The 17,102-nt window shown below is 39.8% G+C and overlaps 2 protein-coding genes across 2 annotated transcripts; one reads left to right on the forward strand and one right to left on the reverse strand.

The window, feature by feature from the left end:
• Positions 1-458: 458 nt before the first annotated feature.
• Positions 459-6,142, reverse strand: r3hdml (R3H domain containing-like; the record flags this gene model as incomplete). Its single annotated transcript, XM_084552610.1, has 5 exons — positions 459-1,714; positions 3,008-3,123; positions 3,920-4,022; positions 4,143-4,261; positions 5,861-6,142. The coding sequence occupies 5 exons, from the start codon at positions 6,140-6,142 to the stop codon at positions 1,591-1,593; spliced, it is 744 nt and encodes a 247-aa protein (XP_084408736.1). The 3' UTR covers positions 459-1,590.
• A 5,959-nt stretch (positions 6,143-12,101) lies between these two features.
• On the forward strand, positions 12,102-15,800 carry fitm2 (fat storage inducing transmembrane protein 2). The gene is made up of 2 exons (XM_084553987.1): positions 12,102-12,419; positions 13,953-15,800. Exons 1-2 carry the CDS (start codon positions 12,247-12,249, stop codon positions 14,560-14,562), a joined length of 783 nt encoding a protein of 260 aa, XP_084410113.1. The 5' UTR covers positions 12,102-12,246; the 3' UTR covers positions 14,563-15,800.
• The last annotated feature ends 1,302 nt before the right edge of the window (positions 15,801-17,102 follow it).

Below are 17,102 nucleotides of genomic sequence, written 5' to 3' on the forward strand. Positions count from 1 at the left end.
CCCTCCACTTCTGAATTGAATTGCCAAGTAAACAATAACTGTAGTCAATAAGGCACTGATCAAAGAGTCTCTTTACACTAGTTTCTTTGGAACTTGAAACTGGTTTCTATATCAAATATTTTACATTTGTGCTTTCCGTGGCAGCTGTGTGTGTGTGGTTTTGTTTTATTTAGTCAAAGGGGGCTTGGTTTTAGAGTTACGGTAAGAGGCCATGGAATGCATATATCATTTAAAGGTCCTCACAAAGATAGAAACACAAATTAGTGTGTGTGTGTTCTTGTACAGCTATCTTTCTGTGGACCAGTTTGAGTTTTACACCATCGGAGTGAAGACATTTGCGCAAAGTTAGGACATTTTGGCCGGTCCTCTCTTTTTATGAGGCTGTTTAGGGGTTGAGACTTGGTTTTAGGGTCAAAGATACAACTAGGTTATGGTTAGGGTTAGTGTGAGGGACTAGGGAATGCATTAAGTCCGTAAACGTCCTGACAAAGATACTCTTACAAGCATCTGTGTGTGTAGGGAAGCAGAGCTGATTCCCTCGTATTTTAAACCATAAAAGCTGCATTAGCCTCTTGTTTTATGGCAGAGAAAGTCTCTGATGGGTGAATGTTGAGACGTAATGAGGTGAAACGCAGGACAGAAAATATCCTGCAGCAGCAGTGAGTAAACACAAGAACGGCGGATTATTTATATGGATGTACAGCATCATCACTTATTTATAACGTAATTAATGTTCAGTCAGGCACACAAACAACCATACATTCAACACATTCTCGTTAATGACAAGGCAGGTTTAATTACTGTTTAATGTGTACAATAAAAGTGCTTAATTTTCAGTTGTAAAGTGGCAGTTTACACCATGGTGGCTGAGCCAAGCAATGGCCCACTCATGAAGGAAAGCAGTATTTACATATTCTCATTTTTATGAACTGCGGCATCATTCTTAGAAAATAAATGCTGTATTAAGTTACAGCTAATGTAAATCTCGGTAAACAGATATCTGGATATGAATGCAGAATACTACATCATCACTGGACCTTAGCTGATGGGTTCAGAGAGATTTCTGCTAATGCAAACTGAATGAAAACAAGACAACTGTCATTTGAAAGATGCAATGAGTGATGGGAGAAGAAAGAGCAGCCAATCAGATCAGGATAAAATATAATGCCAGCTGCTCACAGAAGGATATAAAAAGGATAATTATTGCCTGAATACTTTATCAAAATGACAATACTTTGTTTTGCTGTCCTCCGAACTATTAAACCACATTTGTTGTTACCACCTAGAAGTAGAGGTGTAGCCAAATCAAACAGGATGGAAATCTTCAAGATTCCCATTTTAAAGCTTTTCAGTCATTGTTCAAATTCATTAATAACAGTGCAAAAACTCCAAAGTAAAAGAACGGTCATTGAAGTGTGGACAATCGACACCAATGGAAATTAATGTGTGTGAAATATTTACAATACACACAGTAACAGTGGTAACAGGACAGCTGCATCTGTTTAATCATTTTGTGATGCAACTGTTGTGTTAGTTTAGACTGGATTTCACATTAAAATCACAAAACTGTTGTTTCAGTACTATCTTCTGTTAAAGTCTTCTGGGTTTTGTGTTTGGTGAGCACTGGTTTCTCCAGCAGGAGCCTCCATAGCTGGACGGACAGAGAGAACAAGGCTTCCCAGTCTTATAAGGAGCCTCTCCCACCCAGTTTCCTCTGAAAGACAAACAAACGTAATGTCAACTAAGGCCTTGTGATGCATGTTGTGGTTCCAGTATGTACTTAAGAAAAAAAGGCAATATTTTAGCTGTTGTTAACATCCAAAGATAAGCTAATAACCAAACAGGCTTTATCAGTACTTTCTGACTTCCTCACACTCCCAGTTGCACTCAGCATCGCCAGATCCTTCAGGTGTAAATCTATAAATCCATACTTTTATTCTTAAAACAGCTCGACACATATCCAACAAAGGTTAAAAAAGGCAACTGGACTTGTAGAGTTTTTTTGAGAAGACGTTTCACCACTCATCCGAGTAGCTTCTTCAGCTGGACACAGTTTTTTTTTTTTTGAAAATGTTACTCAGATTTGAGTTAACAGTGTGTTTCTTTTTTTCAGCCATTTTCAGCTGCAGGTTAATTCACATTTGGTCTAAAAATAAAGCAAACTGTTCATCATCATCCTGTGTAACTGTGTCCGTCTGTTTTAAAAACTCACCTCATCTAAAAAAAAATTATATTTTCTGTTCATGATGTCTCTGTCATATGCCACAGCTCTGTCCAAGCTTGTGTTTTGAGTCCCAACTTCGCAAACAGCAAAAGCTCCTTTATCTGTTAATAGACTGTACATAGTATCAACTGGAGAAAATAAACAGAGGGGCCCTAAAAGCCTTTGGTTCACTTTGTGTCTGATGCTGATGATTGTGTAATTCCTTCATTCATCTTCTGTAACCGTTTGTCCTGTGAAGGGTTGCGGGGTGCTGGAGCCTATCCCAGCTGTTATCACACAGAGAGACAGACAACCATTCACATCTACGGCCAATTTAGAATCACCAGTTAACCTAACCAGCATGTCTTTGGACAGTGGGAGGAAGCCGGAGTACCAGGAGAGAACCCACGCAGACGCAGGAAAAACATACAAACTCCACACAGAAAGGCCACAGTCGGCCTGGATTTGATGCTTTTTTATTTATACTAAAATATTATGAGATTGTTTTCTCCTTCTTGTAAAAGAACGACACGTTGAAGAATAATTTAAGAGTTTCTTTTGCTTGTATCTAAATAAACTAAATAAAGTTGTGATGCACAACTTAAGGTTGTACTGGACTTAATGTGACCTGTGCATAGCAGCAGGATTATCCAGTGTGTTTTTGAGTTGTCTGTATGAGTGAGGAAGAGCATGACAACAATGAATTTACTGCATTGACTTTTTTCCATTCATGAATTTCATCTTCTATTATAACTGTTTTGTAAGAAAGTCAATAACCCAAATTTTACATTAAGTTACTCTTACTTTATAGAATAGTTGCAGACCAACAGCGTTGCTTCTCTCCAGGTTTTCCCAAACACGTACATGTTCGAGCATTTTCTGACAGCACATCCCACTCTGCTGGTGCTCGCCCAGACCATCTGAGAGAAACACAAACATTTATTTTAATATCTCAGGCAGCAGGTCATTTGGCTTTGATGAACCTGAGAATTTATTCATTTTTGTTTCACCTCACAATGCCATGCTAACTAGTGGAATTTGATGAGGAAAATAAACCCTCATATACAGAGTCACCATAGTTGCCATCATAATTACCCAAAGCCATGTTTGTGGTGCATTTGTTTTCATTTTTATACATTAAATTTTGCAAGAGAAGAATTAAATAAAATTATTTATAAAATAATGCAGAAGAAAAGGTTCTTTCATCCATTTCAATCTCTTTTCTAGTCATTTTATACAATCCATAAATAAAATTATAATAAAATGATTAAAAGGTGTCCTTCTTAAGGACAGATAACTTCAACATATTTTGAGGTAAAATAATAGTCTTCAATCCAATGCAGTAAATATGCCTGTTTCCATGCAAAAATTGCAGATTAGGTTATTATCTGTAACGCCACCAGCAGCAGCATAACAACGACTCCAGACATCAAGCCAGAGTCATAAGGACCTGTCTTCAGTCAAGAAGAACAAGGAGAACAACAGATGGTACAGCTCCAACAAAGCCCTGATCTCAACTTCATAGAGTCAGTCTAGGGTTACATGAAGAGACAGAAACGAAGACAGATTGAATCCACAGAAGAACTCTCCAAGTCCCTTGAAAAATTGTGTCCTAATGTACAAACCCAAAAAATATTGTTTTCTGCACTTTGTGTGAAGTTAAAGGAAGAAGGAATGTTTAATTTTGTCAGAACAGTAGTACTAAACGTCCTTTACCTGAGTGTAGTGAGTGCACACAGGTCCACTGCATCTGTTCGGGTAGAAAAAGCGATGACTCTCTTCGTACCAGGACCGGACCAGGTCTGTGATGGACTGGTACCTGTCACATCCAGCAGGCATTAAATCAGACATTCACATGCGGTAAAGTACATGCAGCACAGATCCATCATTTTTGACCCGTTGGCAGTGCAAGACTCTAGAGCTGATTCAGAAAACAGACCTTCCTGAAGTGACTGACAGGTTTTGGCCCATATATTTCATGGCTTGTGTCGGACCGTGTTCCCAAACGCATCGTGAAGCCCATGAGTCAGCAGACTTAGCGAGCCCATCATCCCACAGCTGCACACAAGTAGCAGAAAAAGAAAGAATATGAGAGGGTGAATTCATTTCCCTCCATTAAGTAAAGAGCTAAACCAGCAACAACAACAAATATAACACCCCACCCACTCTTTGCAAAAAAAGACCAAACCCAACACATAAAGATGCTAATCTGAAATAGAGTAAAAATCCTGCTGTTAATGCAAACTATGAAGAGAAAATGTCCCCTGTAAGTGTTTCAGTATTATATATATATATATATATATATTATTCTCCTGGGTTATAATTATTGAGCAGTTAACACTTTTTATGTGCCAGTTTATAAACTGGCAGACAAGAAGCTACTGTTGTTGCATGGTTTAATTTCCTGTTTAACTGTGAACCAATTCAAAAAATATTAAATGAACATAGGGGAGTTAAATATACTATAATTAACTGTCATGTAAACTTGTGGAAAGCAGAACACATTAAAAGTAGAAAATTAGGAGTAGAAATAGCTCTTTAAACATAGTAATATATTATTTTCGACATACAGCTGAATAATTAAGAAAAAAAACTGTTGTGTTGTTTTGTGTTGTGTGCAGGCATCCTGAAATTATTCTTTAAACATTTATAAATTTATTAGAATCTGTTTTAAGGACGCAGACGGAGACCAGCTTGTGGTTAGTATTGCTGTTATACACTGACTGGCCAGGTCATTAGGCACACTACTGAAAACTAATGCATTCTAATTTAACAGTCCTGCACTAAATCTTAGCTTCATGAAGACTGTGGTATTCAACATTAGTTTAAAACTAACAGAGATTGAACTGTGTATGGGCGGCACAGTGGAGAGGTGGTTAGCACTGATGCCTCACAGCAAGAAGGACACCGGTTCGAATCCATGGGTCGGCTGGCCTTTCTGTGTGGAGTTTGCATGTTCTCCCTGTGTCTGTGTGGGTTCTCTCCGGGTACTCCGGCTTCCTCCCACCGTCCAAAGACATGCTCATTAGGTCAATTGGTGACTCTAAATTGGCCGTAGGTGTGAGTGTGAGTGTGAATGGTTGTCTGTCTCTGTGTTGGCCCTGCGATAGACTGGCGACCTGTCCAGGGTGTACCCCTGCCTCTCACCCGATGACAGCTGGGATAGGCTCCAGCAGACCCCCGTGACCCTTAACAGGACTAAACGGGTATGGAAGATGAATGAATGAATGAATGAACTGTGTATGGTTTGTAGTACTATTGAACTGTACTGTGCTGTACCAACGTGTGTTTCTATTATTTTGACAACCCCATTTTAGTCAGTGGGCTTGGGCAAATAACATAAACACTTAAAATTTATTTAAATCAATACAGTTTAAAAGCACCACAAACTGCATCCTCCATAATGATTATATGGTTGAATTACCACCGTTCTGACGTTGTTTCAAAATCAACAAAACATTCTAACATTTTCATTTATGCAGTTTCTCTCCCCCCCCCCCCGTTTCTTTTTCTGTGGTTTCACCTCCCTTGCATCACCTTGAACTGTGTTATTTTGTGCATTTTGTTTGCTTCTTGAAAACAAATTCAAGTTAAAAAGGATCAGTCAGTCATAAACTACCATGAGGGCCTGGTCTGATACACCGCCCAGTGTCTCACCATGTACTCCATATTAGCAGCAGGGGGGAAGACCTGGGAGCGGACTCGGTTGTGATAATCCAGCAGGGCGTTCATCTCCCTTGATGAAATGGCTCGCTTACGTCTGCTTCGAGACAAACCCACGGCTCCAGTGAGCATCCTGAAGTCAGACTGAGTTGCAGCTGTGGTCGTGTTGAGGACCTCTGTGGAGCTCGACAGTACAGCAGCAGCAGCAAAAGGTCCTGTGTGAGGCAGCATCCACAGGGTGGCAGCCAACAGGAGCTGAGCAGCAGCAGCAGCCATCTGAGCCCTGTGGAGGAGGAGGGAGGTTCAAACTTCGGCCAGCTTTACAGAGAAAAATCTAAGCAAAGGATTTCACCACGTAACGTCTGAGCAATGTTCAGTCATCACAAACTTCTTTAAATAATCATCACATAGATTTAGTAGGAACGAGCTCATGATGTAAATCAGTTAACAAGTAATAGAAAAATAAAAGGGTAAATAAATATAAAAACATGTTTTGATTCACAGTTAAATGGATTAAACTTGCTCTGATTAAGTGAGCGAGTGGGAAAAAATTGAAATAACTGTATCAGTAACTGTCAATTTATTATAAATCCCTCTAGAGCAAAATGAAAGCAGCTAATTGTCTTATCAATAAAGGTTCTTTTAATCTTCTACTTCAAGGAACCTTTAAAATCATTCATCAGCACAAAGCAGAGCGACCAGTAATCCTGAAAATTGCCTTAAAAGTCATTTACATGAGGAGGCATGTAACAATCATGCTAAAAACACACAATTTCCATTTGTTTAAACAATTAGTAATAATGTGCTAATTTTCTCTGTAAACTATCTAATAGGAGGAGAAGTTTGAGCCTCGTACCTTCATCAGTGGGTCCTTTCACAGATAGAAGAGTTTCAGACACGCAGCAGAGGAGACCCTCACTTCAGCACGAGCCTGCGAACAAGCCAGTTTGTCATGTGTGGCAGGGAGTTTTAACTGGGCCAGGAGACTTTCTGACACTCAAAACCCTCCTGTTTGCTTCCTCTTCCTAAACTCACAGTCTGTCTCTGCCTTTCTGCCTGCTTCAGAAAAAAAAAAAAAAGTCACAAACACAGGAAATTGTCTTTAAGAGCATAAAGCTCAATTATAAAATATGTTGAAGGCCATGGAATATTTTGACTGGGTCAGTATCATGGTTCATTTGCTTTATAGAAGTAACACAATATCAATGTTGTGACAACATTTAAAATATATTAAAGCACCGTATTTGTTTTTCATTGTATTGTCAGACATCAATCTTTCCAGCAGTTTTTAGAGCTTAAGGCTGCTTTACAGGAGCTCATGTTTTGTCTGCTTCCTGACCTCACTGAGTTGCTTCAATAAAGTCTTTAAGAAAGGAGGCCTTGAGGAAGGACTGAGCAACGTGATGAAGAATGCACATCACACAAAAAGGAGAAAACTAGCTGGAGAGTCCTCTCCGTTGTTCCTCTCCGGCTGCAGTAGGTCGTAGGAACAAGGTGCAGGCTCTGCAGCCACCAGGATCACATAGATCACTCAGATCAGGTTGAAGCCTTTTCCACATGTCCTTGGTTGTTGCTAATACACAGAGACAAACAACAGTTCACACTCCTATGCACACATACGGCCAATTTAGAAATCACCAATTAACCAGACACGTCTTTGGACTGCAGGAGGAAGCCTGAGCATCTGGAGATAATCCACACAGCCACAGGGAGAACATGAAAACTCCCCAGAACCTTCTTGTTGTGAGGCAACGGTGCTAACCACTACACCACTGTTCCACCCCCAACCAATCCAATCCAATCCAAAAATACAGGACCCACAGCCTGAAACCCCCTTTTAACAGGAGGAAACCTTGAGGAGCTTAACTGCTTGAGGCTGGTAGAGAAACAAAAAATAGAGAGAGGAGCGACGGAAGAGATGCAACCAGGTACCTTCATACATGCAGCTTGCAGAGATTGATAAAAAGAATGGACAGAACCAGCTTTTAAAGTTAGTGTTATAAGAATGGACTGGAGCAACGAGGCAGAAAACTGTCAGTGATGATAGCTGTTATATTCCAGGTGAGTAGGCTGGCATAATGCCCACACAAACGTCTGCAGAAAGATAACTGGAAATGTCATGCACTGTGAGAAATTTATGAAAGGCTCTGTGTGCCCAGAATGATCTTCACCTCTGTAGTGAGTACCAGTTCACACTTTATAAACTAGAAACTACATCAACGTAGCACATGTCAAATGTCCACTTGTTTCAGCTTGGAGCCTTCCTCAGAGCCTTAAAGTTGACCTCTTTGTGGGACATATAGTTATGATACTTGATACTTCATCTTCTGTAACCGCTTGTCCTGTGAGGGTCGTCGGGGGCCTGGAGCCTATCCCAGCTGTCATCGGGTGAGAGGCGGGGTACACCCTGGACAGGTCGCCAGTCCAATGCAGCAGTGATCTGCATCCCAGAAAGAGTGCGCTGGACTTTGTGTCTTGAATTATAACATCTATGCATCTGGTACTGGTTTTCTTCAATATGACAGGTGGGGTGGAACCAACCTGACTGCACACAGTTTGGCTCTGAAGCCTCTCACCTGGCTGGTCAGGTGAGCTCTGTGAAGTTGACCCTTCAAAGGTTTGCGGCATACTTCCACACAGGCTCAGCAGAGTGCCGTCAGACTTTATGACTTTGTGTGTAAAATGCACAGACGGCTTCATCAAAGAGGCAAAGAGGACCTTTGACACGCAGAAGGTCAACATCACATCTTTTTGTCGTACCTTTGAGCTTGACCACCACTCCATTCTCCCGTCTGCAGCCGCAGATGAAAATGAATAGCTTATTTATTTTATATATATATTTTCTTTTATTATAATGACACTATTTGTTTAAAATAAGCTTCAATAGCTCCTTCTCTTTAGGGTCATATCATATCAGCACTGCTGACTGGACAGATGAGTCTGAGCATCACTTGACCTGCTGAAAGTGAAGCCTTCTATTTGCAGGATCCAGCGTTTAAATTTAGAAATGGACACATACATGTCAGGTCTGTCACGTAGTTAATATTTGTATTATGGCACATCAAAGAGGGGAGAAATGTTGAGCAGCAACAGAAAAGAGATCCATCAAACTGGTGTGCTGACAGACGGCCGAGCGAGTGCAGAAAATGTGACTTGGGATCTTTAACTGTCAAGAATTTGAAGGAAAAGGAAAACTTACATTCTAGCAAGAAGTGTTGCCACAAAGTATATTAATTCAGTGCTTCAGGGGCTTTCCTCTGATATAGAAGGAAGGTGGAAGAGTATTGTTCTATACAGGATTCATCAGGACAGAAACTGGTATTTTAAACTTTCATTTTATCATGATGAAATCACTTGCAGTAGTGCCTTTATGTGTGAAAGAGTTGATAACGCAACAGTGAATATGTCTGCAGACATAAGTCTTAATATTTATCTGAGCAGTGAAACTTCTGCAGGGCAGTCAGAAATAGGTCAAACCTGTGAAAGGACCAGACCAGACGGACGCTTCCCCACTCCCCCCCCGTCCTCGCCCCCTGCAGCATGACATCATCTGTCTGGTTCGAGGAACTGCAGGGTGCTTACATAAAAAAACAAAACAAAAAAAAACTCCCTCTGTGTGATGTCGGAAAGGTGAGGACGGGAACTCAGTGACCTCCTGTATTTACCTGAGAGGAAACAAAAAACTTGTACCAACTGTATCTTGAGTTTTCAGGAGTCAGCTCTGTCTGAGCACCAACTCAGGGAAAGACTCTTGAAAATATTGTAATTAAAAGCTCTAGCAGTTTCACAGAAGCACTTACACCCCCCAGTAATTTACACCGCTAGTTAAAAAATCTGTAAGTACAGCTTCTGGTTAAATTAAATACCAAAGCACATTAAGCCCAGACACTAGAAGACAGTTAATGCCTGGGTAAAGCAATTTTAAAGCTGCAGTGCAAGATTTTTATGCACAGATAAAGACTGGTCACATTTGAGCTCTTGCCAAATGAGTTTGCACAAATGAGTGCTGGAGTTTTACATCTGGTGTCTGGTGACAAACATCAGGAGACATAACATTCCAGGACTGACAGAAACTTGAAGGTAGCAATTGTAACCAAGGAGACAGAGTAGACTATAACAGCCTGGCGTTTGGAGCCTATAGCAGATGCTGCAGTTAGAAAAAGTTTGACCACGCTCTCTCGCTTCCTTCCAGTTTTGCATTTTTTTGGTATATTTTACCCCATTTATCTTTTTCTTTTAATTTAAATTTTTTTTTTAAAAAACTGATATATTACATTGAGAAACGCAATCAGTATTTAAGGAATACTGCACATTTCTCTGCTGAGCCATCGTGCACATGAACAGGCAGCCAATGAGCAGCAGCTCCTCCTGAGTTTGTTTTAATTATTCAAAGCGACATGTTCCTCTCTGCACTGCAAGTCCCATATTTTCCTCAGGAGACTGGGGAGGCCTCCGTTTGATCAACCAGCCAAGACGTCTGCAGGAGATTTTTCAGTGTTTCATCCTGTATTTTTTATATTTGCTTGAGATTTTCTTACTCAAGCAGGATCCCTTCAGTGTTTGCATGTGGCATGTTCACACTGGGATAGCTGCTGCCTGGAAGTAATGGAGGCAAACTGTGAACATTTTCAGTGAGTTTGCATGAAATGGTTTATCTTGTACAAAGCCCTACAGAAATCGGACATCTTTTTTCTTATGTCTGAACTGTAACCTTACACCATTTTGATGCATTTTCCTCCTGTCAGAGTTTGTAGTCTGGCACTGATACTTGAGCAATCAGCCAAACAGCAGGCATGTCTGGAGCATTTCTAAAAGAGGCTTGGTTTGCCAAGTGAGAGTGCATCGAGGACAAACTTTGTCCTGCATTCAGATGCTATGAAGGGGAGATTTATTTTTCCTCCAGTACAACTGTGCTGACTCTGCATGAGCTGGAGTCAACTATAACATCAACAGCACCAGCACTGTCATCGTCATCATCACTGGTTTGATCACCTTGAATTTTACACAGCCAGTCATCAAAGTACTTTGAAAAATGAAATGAGTTACATTCTTTAAATTCTAGCATTTCTTGTTGTGACCTGACATTGTAACGACTGTGTTTAGATGGGACCAGAGAGCTTTTTTTTAATTCGATAAATAGTGTACAGTGCATCTCCTATCTGTCAGCTCATTGCAGAGAGTATACATGGGGAAACACATTAAGAACAACATTTTTGTTCATTTTACTTATAAAATGCTCTACATGGGACTCAAAAGAAAAGCAAACATTATCCTCTTGAAGCACAGTCCGATAATTGTTTTCTTTTAAATTATAGTAGCATATAGTCCATGTATAATTCCCACATGCCAAAACATACAGTCTATGTTACCTATGTTTAACTCAGTATGGTTTGGTCAGAGATTCTGGTCTGTGTTGCTAGCAGCCTTGCTTTTTAGTTGAAGTGTTTGTGTTTAGGCTCTTTTATTGACAAGAGGCACAAATACCTGACACCTTGACCAACTAATTCGCATCCACATGCGGCACTACAAGGCTCCGTCTATACAAACATGACCTGGAGCAAGAAAGCACTGTGTGTCTGTGGGATCGCGCATACTTCTGCCGTTGAAAATCCTGAAAGGTTTTTACACATGTGGCAGTGTTTCAGTGCACATTCGTGTATTCAGCATTTGATTGAAGAACAGGAATAAATTACACATATGAGAATCTGAATTGATTAATTTGGGTTTATTTTATTTTACTACTCAGGCGTGTGAAGCGTTCAGGTCTTTTACTTAAGTAAATCTGAATCTGAAACAGAATTACATTTCTTGCCCTGCATGCTCACACGTGGAAGGAATTTGTTTTGGTGTTTGGTGCAATATACATAGTAAGAAGTAGAGACGATGGGTAACATGCAAAATATACAACGAATATGTAAAAACTCTAGTTTTAATAGCAAAGGAACTGTACAGATTTTACATGAATGTGTAAAAAAGACTGAAAGGTACTAATTATGCAAAAGTGAGTGATTTTTATTTTTGTTACTGAGGAATTAATGTGCACATGGCATTTTTACTTTCTTGATAGTAGAGTTCATTTGAAATATCTTACATTAATATTATAAATATTGTAAATACAAATATTGGCATTATTATTATTTGGCATGAAAAGCACAATATTTTCCTCAGAATTTAAGTAGATTTGAAGTATATCTAGTCATTTAAAATACAAATACTTCAAATACCGTCTGTACAGCAGGTGGCGGTATGCGCATGAGTCAACCATCTGACAGTCTGCACTTAAAAACAAAGAGAAGAAGAAAAACAACCGAAAATTCTCATTGGTTGATCTCATTGACGTGACCCCGCCCCCACCGACCTAGTGTTTAGTTTTAGTCAACATGGCGGCGGTGGATGTCATTGTGGACAACTTGGCAGCACTCTGGAGGATACCATCCGTCCGACAAAACTTCCCCTGGATATTCCTACTCATTTCAGTCGTGGGGTCAGGTCTGAAAGAGCTGGAGCTCGTCCCGCAGACATATTTCAGCAGCAGCAGAAATGCCCTGAACGTGTAAGTAGATGTAAAAGTGAGCCGGTGTTTCGTCATCTAGCTGAGGCTGAGGTTAGCTAACACGACTAATTCATTTAAGCTTGTGGGTGCACTTGTCGCTGACTGAAAGATGACCTGCAGTTTGACAGAAAACTGAAAGTACCGTCAGTAACTGTTCCTATATGATCTATATTATAATAATGTCGCAACGCTTGAACCAGGTCAAAGGTAAACTGACTGACTGATGTTTCAGCTGTTCACACATGTGCTGTGTACACTTGCACATTATTGCACTTTCAAACAAGACAAAAAAAAAAAAAAAAACATATGTCCATATAATCACTATGAATTAAATAAGAATGAGCATAATTTTGTCCTTCATTCACTAGAGATAAGATCCGTCTTAATAAGACTGATCTTATCTCTAGACTCTCTAGACCCCAGATTCTCTGTCTTGCTGGATCAATTAACTATTAACTACTGTGCTTCTGCACAAAACTATAACTTTGAACACATTGGCCCCTGGTTAGCAAAGGTCATATAGTCTTGTATTTCCATTTCTGAATAAAATATTCTTGCAAATTCTCCAGACTTGACAGACTTTGTGATTACTGGGTTCTGGTTTGTAAATGAAAAGATGACCTACATTCACACGGGAAGAAAGTATGAGGTGGTGCTATAACATAACAAGACTGTGCTTGTCTAGGTTGAACCAGAATTTGTCTTATTATGAAAGAAACCCGTTGGCCACATGAAAATCGTTGATTTAAGTGATTAGGGCAGACCCATGTGCTATTATTGAACTTCCTGCTACCTGCATCAGACAATAATTAGTCAGTTATTAAAGCAATTGATTTATGGAATATTGAAAACAAAGTTTAAACAGGGTAACTGGACTTGTTTGAGTTTTCTTGAGGATGTTTCACCAGTCGTCCAAGTGGCTTCTTCAGTTCCAGTTGCCTTTGTTTTATCTTTTATGACGTGGATAACTGAGAATCCCCACAGATGGGTTTAAAGGAAATGAATTAGATAGTTTCATTATTTAATAATCGTTTCACTGTTTTCATTAGGAAGAATGTAATCTAAACCTTCCAACTTCTCAAATGTGAGGATTTGTGGCTTTTATGTTTTCGAATTTTAAACAAACAAGGCATCCAAGGGCCATTCCCTGGACTCTAGGTGGCACTGTTTTCTGACATTTTTCCAAACAAGCAAATAATCCATTAATCAAGAAAGAAATGGCAGATATGTCAAAGATATATCGATAACAAAAGTAAAGATCCATTGGACTGTTTCCACCAGTGTGAATAAATACACAAATACTGGTTATATTATATTTTCAGAGCTTGTTTCAGTCTAGGATGTAATGCAACGCCCACTAACTGATCTAAATAAGAAGCTTCAATCGATATACAGTAGAAGATAAGAATAGACCTCCCCTTCAAAGTTGATTCAGATCTGATAATTATTGTTATTGAGGGAACGAAGGCACAAATACGTTCATAATAAATAATGTTAGTGGAGTGTTAATGTGACTGCTCTGTCTTTTTGCAGGTATTTTGTCAAAGTGTCCTGGGGGTGGACACTGCTGCTGTTGACACCCTTCCTCCTCCTCTCCAACTCCTCCTTCAGCAGGAGCATCTCCTTCCTCGGTCGGCGGCTGATGTCTCTGGCAGTGGCCACAGCTGTGTGGTATGTCTGCACAGAGACCTTCTTCTATATCGAGGACATGAGCGGCTCTTGTTATGAAACCACCGCCAGGAGCGTCATCAACCAAGAGTTCACGTCCAAAGCCACCTGCAGGCGGGCCGGCCTCCACTGGGACGGCTACGACATCTCAGGACACTCCTTCATCCTGGCCTACTCTGCTCTCTTCATCATGGAGGAAACAGCTCCAATGGCCTCCATTAGGACCGCCAGCTTGTCTGCACTGCCCAAGATGATCCTAAACCTGCTGTATGTGGCCTTGAATCTCATTCTGATCATTTGGGTGTGGATGTTTGCCTGCACCTCTGTTTATTTCCATGACCCATCTCACAAGTTGCTAGGGACCATATGCGGCCTGTTGGGGTGGTATCTGACGTATCGGGTTTGGTATCTGAAGCCTTTGTCACCAGGACTCCCCCCTCAGCGACACCCAAAAGAACAGAAACAGCATGCCTAAGCTGAACACACGATATCCTCTATCAGATTGTTGCTATCCTTAAAACAAACACACTATATTTGACGTAATCTGGGTCCAAGATGGCCACGCTAGCTATTTTAAGTTATTCCCTCCTCGCAGAAAGGTCGCTTTGTACAAGATGATTGACTTGCTGTTATTCCTCAGTGTTTGGCAGCTGCTGATCCCAAAATGACTCTCTGTAATCCGAGATAAAAGCAAGACACTGCTCTGCTGTCCAGCTTCTACCCTCTGTGTCTCACACGCTACACTAATGTTTGTCTGCCTTATAGTTCTTTACTCATGGTTGAATAATGACACTTTTTAGATACGAGTGGGAACACTTGAGAATGTTTACAGCTCCAGGCGTGTAGAACTGATGTATTTTTGCAGACCAATGTACAGGAGAAGTTCATTGTTATTTATTTAAAAGACTATCCTCAAAGCACATCGCCACTGTAGCTCACTGAACCTACGTTATATCCTACATGTAAGATTTAAGTTAGCTGAGTGTTTCTTATCACATGTGATTTGAGGGTGTTGCAACTGTGTGTCAACATTGTGTGTAAAGGTTGCTCAGAGGATGTAGAACTTGATTAATAATCGCAGCTATAATGATATTGTATATTGTAGTTGTAAGGCAGCGGTAAGGTTGGAAATATTGTGCCAGACCGTTATTTTCATTATCAATTAATGTGCCAATTATTTTTCTCTACTAATTGTTTGGTCTGTAAATGTCACAAAATAGATACATTAGTATTTCTGTTGGTCAACATTTTGTTCTGTTATTATCAACAGTCTAATGAAATCAGTTTATCCTCCTATTCAATATTATCAAGTTCTGCAGAACCTTAAAAAGGTTAATGTGTCCATGAGTTTTATTGTTGTCTAAAAACTATTAAAAAAAACACATAACTGATTAACAGTGGAGTTTATTTTCAGATGTTCACATGTTCACCGTCCTGCTGCCATAAATACCCACACCATCACGCCAAATGGGTTTTAATCCATGTCTGAGAATAGTCCTACTTACTCCTGTTTGAATCATAATTTGGTACAAAGTAAATTTGATTTTATACTTTATACTAAGATCTTAAGGTTTATATTTGTGACCATAAAGATTTAGTCTTCAGTAATGTGGTTACGCATGAGTCACATATTTAGTTTTCTGGTGTTGACGTGTGCGTTTTAACGAGGCATCAAATCTGAAGCTCTGCAGTGCAGAGTGCAGTGCGTTTCACCAAAATCAAAAAAACCCAGCTTCTTTAGATTCCATTTTCATTATTTATTTGTCATTGATGGCAACCGAATAAATTAAGGCTTATGAACGAACATCATAAAAAGCACCATAAATAAATGCATATATATATAGAAATATAAAAAATAAAAAGTAAGAAATTAAAAAAATACTATTGTGAAATATAATGGCCACAAATCACAACTAGGATTTCTCGACTTGAACTCTTTGTGTGATCAGATCCAACCCCTCAGTCAGGTAGCATGTAGTCAGTCAGAGGAACAGCTGTGCTTGCAGTGATCAAAATATATCGAGGGATGATCGGCTGGTTATGACATTTCTTATCGTTTGTCCCCCTCAGTGTGGTCTGCAGTAAGTAATTTAAGTAAATGATAATTGTCAAAACACAGTTAAGTCAATTCTATGATTCATCTGCAACTAAAAATAGTACTTTCTTTCTTACTTGGGGAACAAAATGTGTATTTTAGTCTCTGCTGCTCCAGCAAAAACAATTCTCAACAGTAGCTCTAATATCATCTTTCCTGGTGTGAAGAATTCATTTCAGTAGTTAAATATCTACATCAGACTCTCCATATCAAAGATTAAACTGGACACAATGAGCTTTGAAACGTCTCCTTTCTCAATGAAGATCAGATTTACTTATCAGATGTGACACTGCAAGGAGGCGCTGCCATTAAAGGAGCACTGATCATCGTCTTTGGTTCAACATTTTCTGCCACAGCTGTAGCGTGCTGCTAATGACCACCTGCAGAAAACACGGAGCATCAGAAAAACTCACCAGTTTATCAAGGCTTGAGCTGTACAGTTATGCCCCTTAATGGCTGAAAGAATCGCTCTACCGTGAGTCCTTTCTGAAAGAATGTCTCCATAACCAGCCGTAAAACTAAAAGCAGCTTACTACTCCAGCCAGTATTTCACAATAATGAGTTAAGAAACAGGACTTGGAAACCCTGGAGGTCTGACTCAGAGAAAGCAGAAAAACACAGCATCAACAAATAATGAGACAGCCGGCAAGGCTAGTTGAGAGGAGAAAGGTGTTTCTCCTTGTTGTTGTCAATTAGCCTTCAGAGGAGTTAGTATTTCCCCCCTCCCTCATTCCCATTATTCAACCTTTGAGCTTGTTAAAAACTTAGCATGGCGAAACAAGCAAGACGATGTATAGTTAAAAAAAATATCTATCTGTAAAAACAATCTTGCATCTGTCAGGAGGAGTCGGCAACACACAAACAGAAGTAAAATTCAGCTTTTTTTCTAGCTCAGTATTGCTGAGGGACCGTCTCTAACA

The sequence above is a fragment of the Chelon labrosus genome, assembly GCF_963514085.1.
Source record: "Chelon labrosus genome assembly, chromosome: 10".
NCBI classification, from domain to species: Eukaryota; Metazoa; Chordata; class Actinopteri; order Mugiliformes; family Mugilidae; genus Chelon; species Chelon labrosus.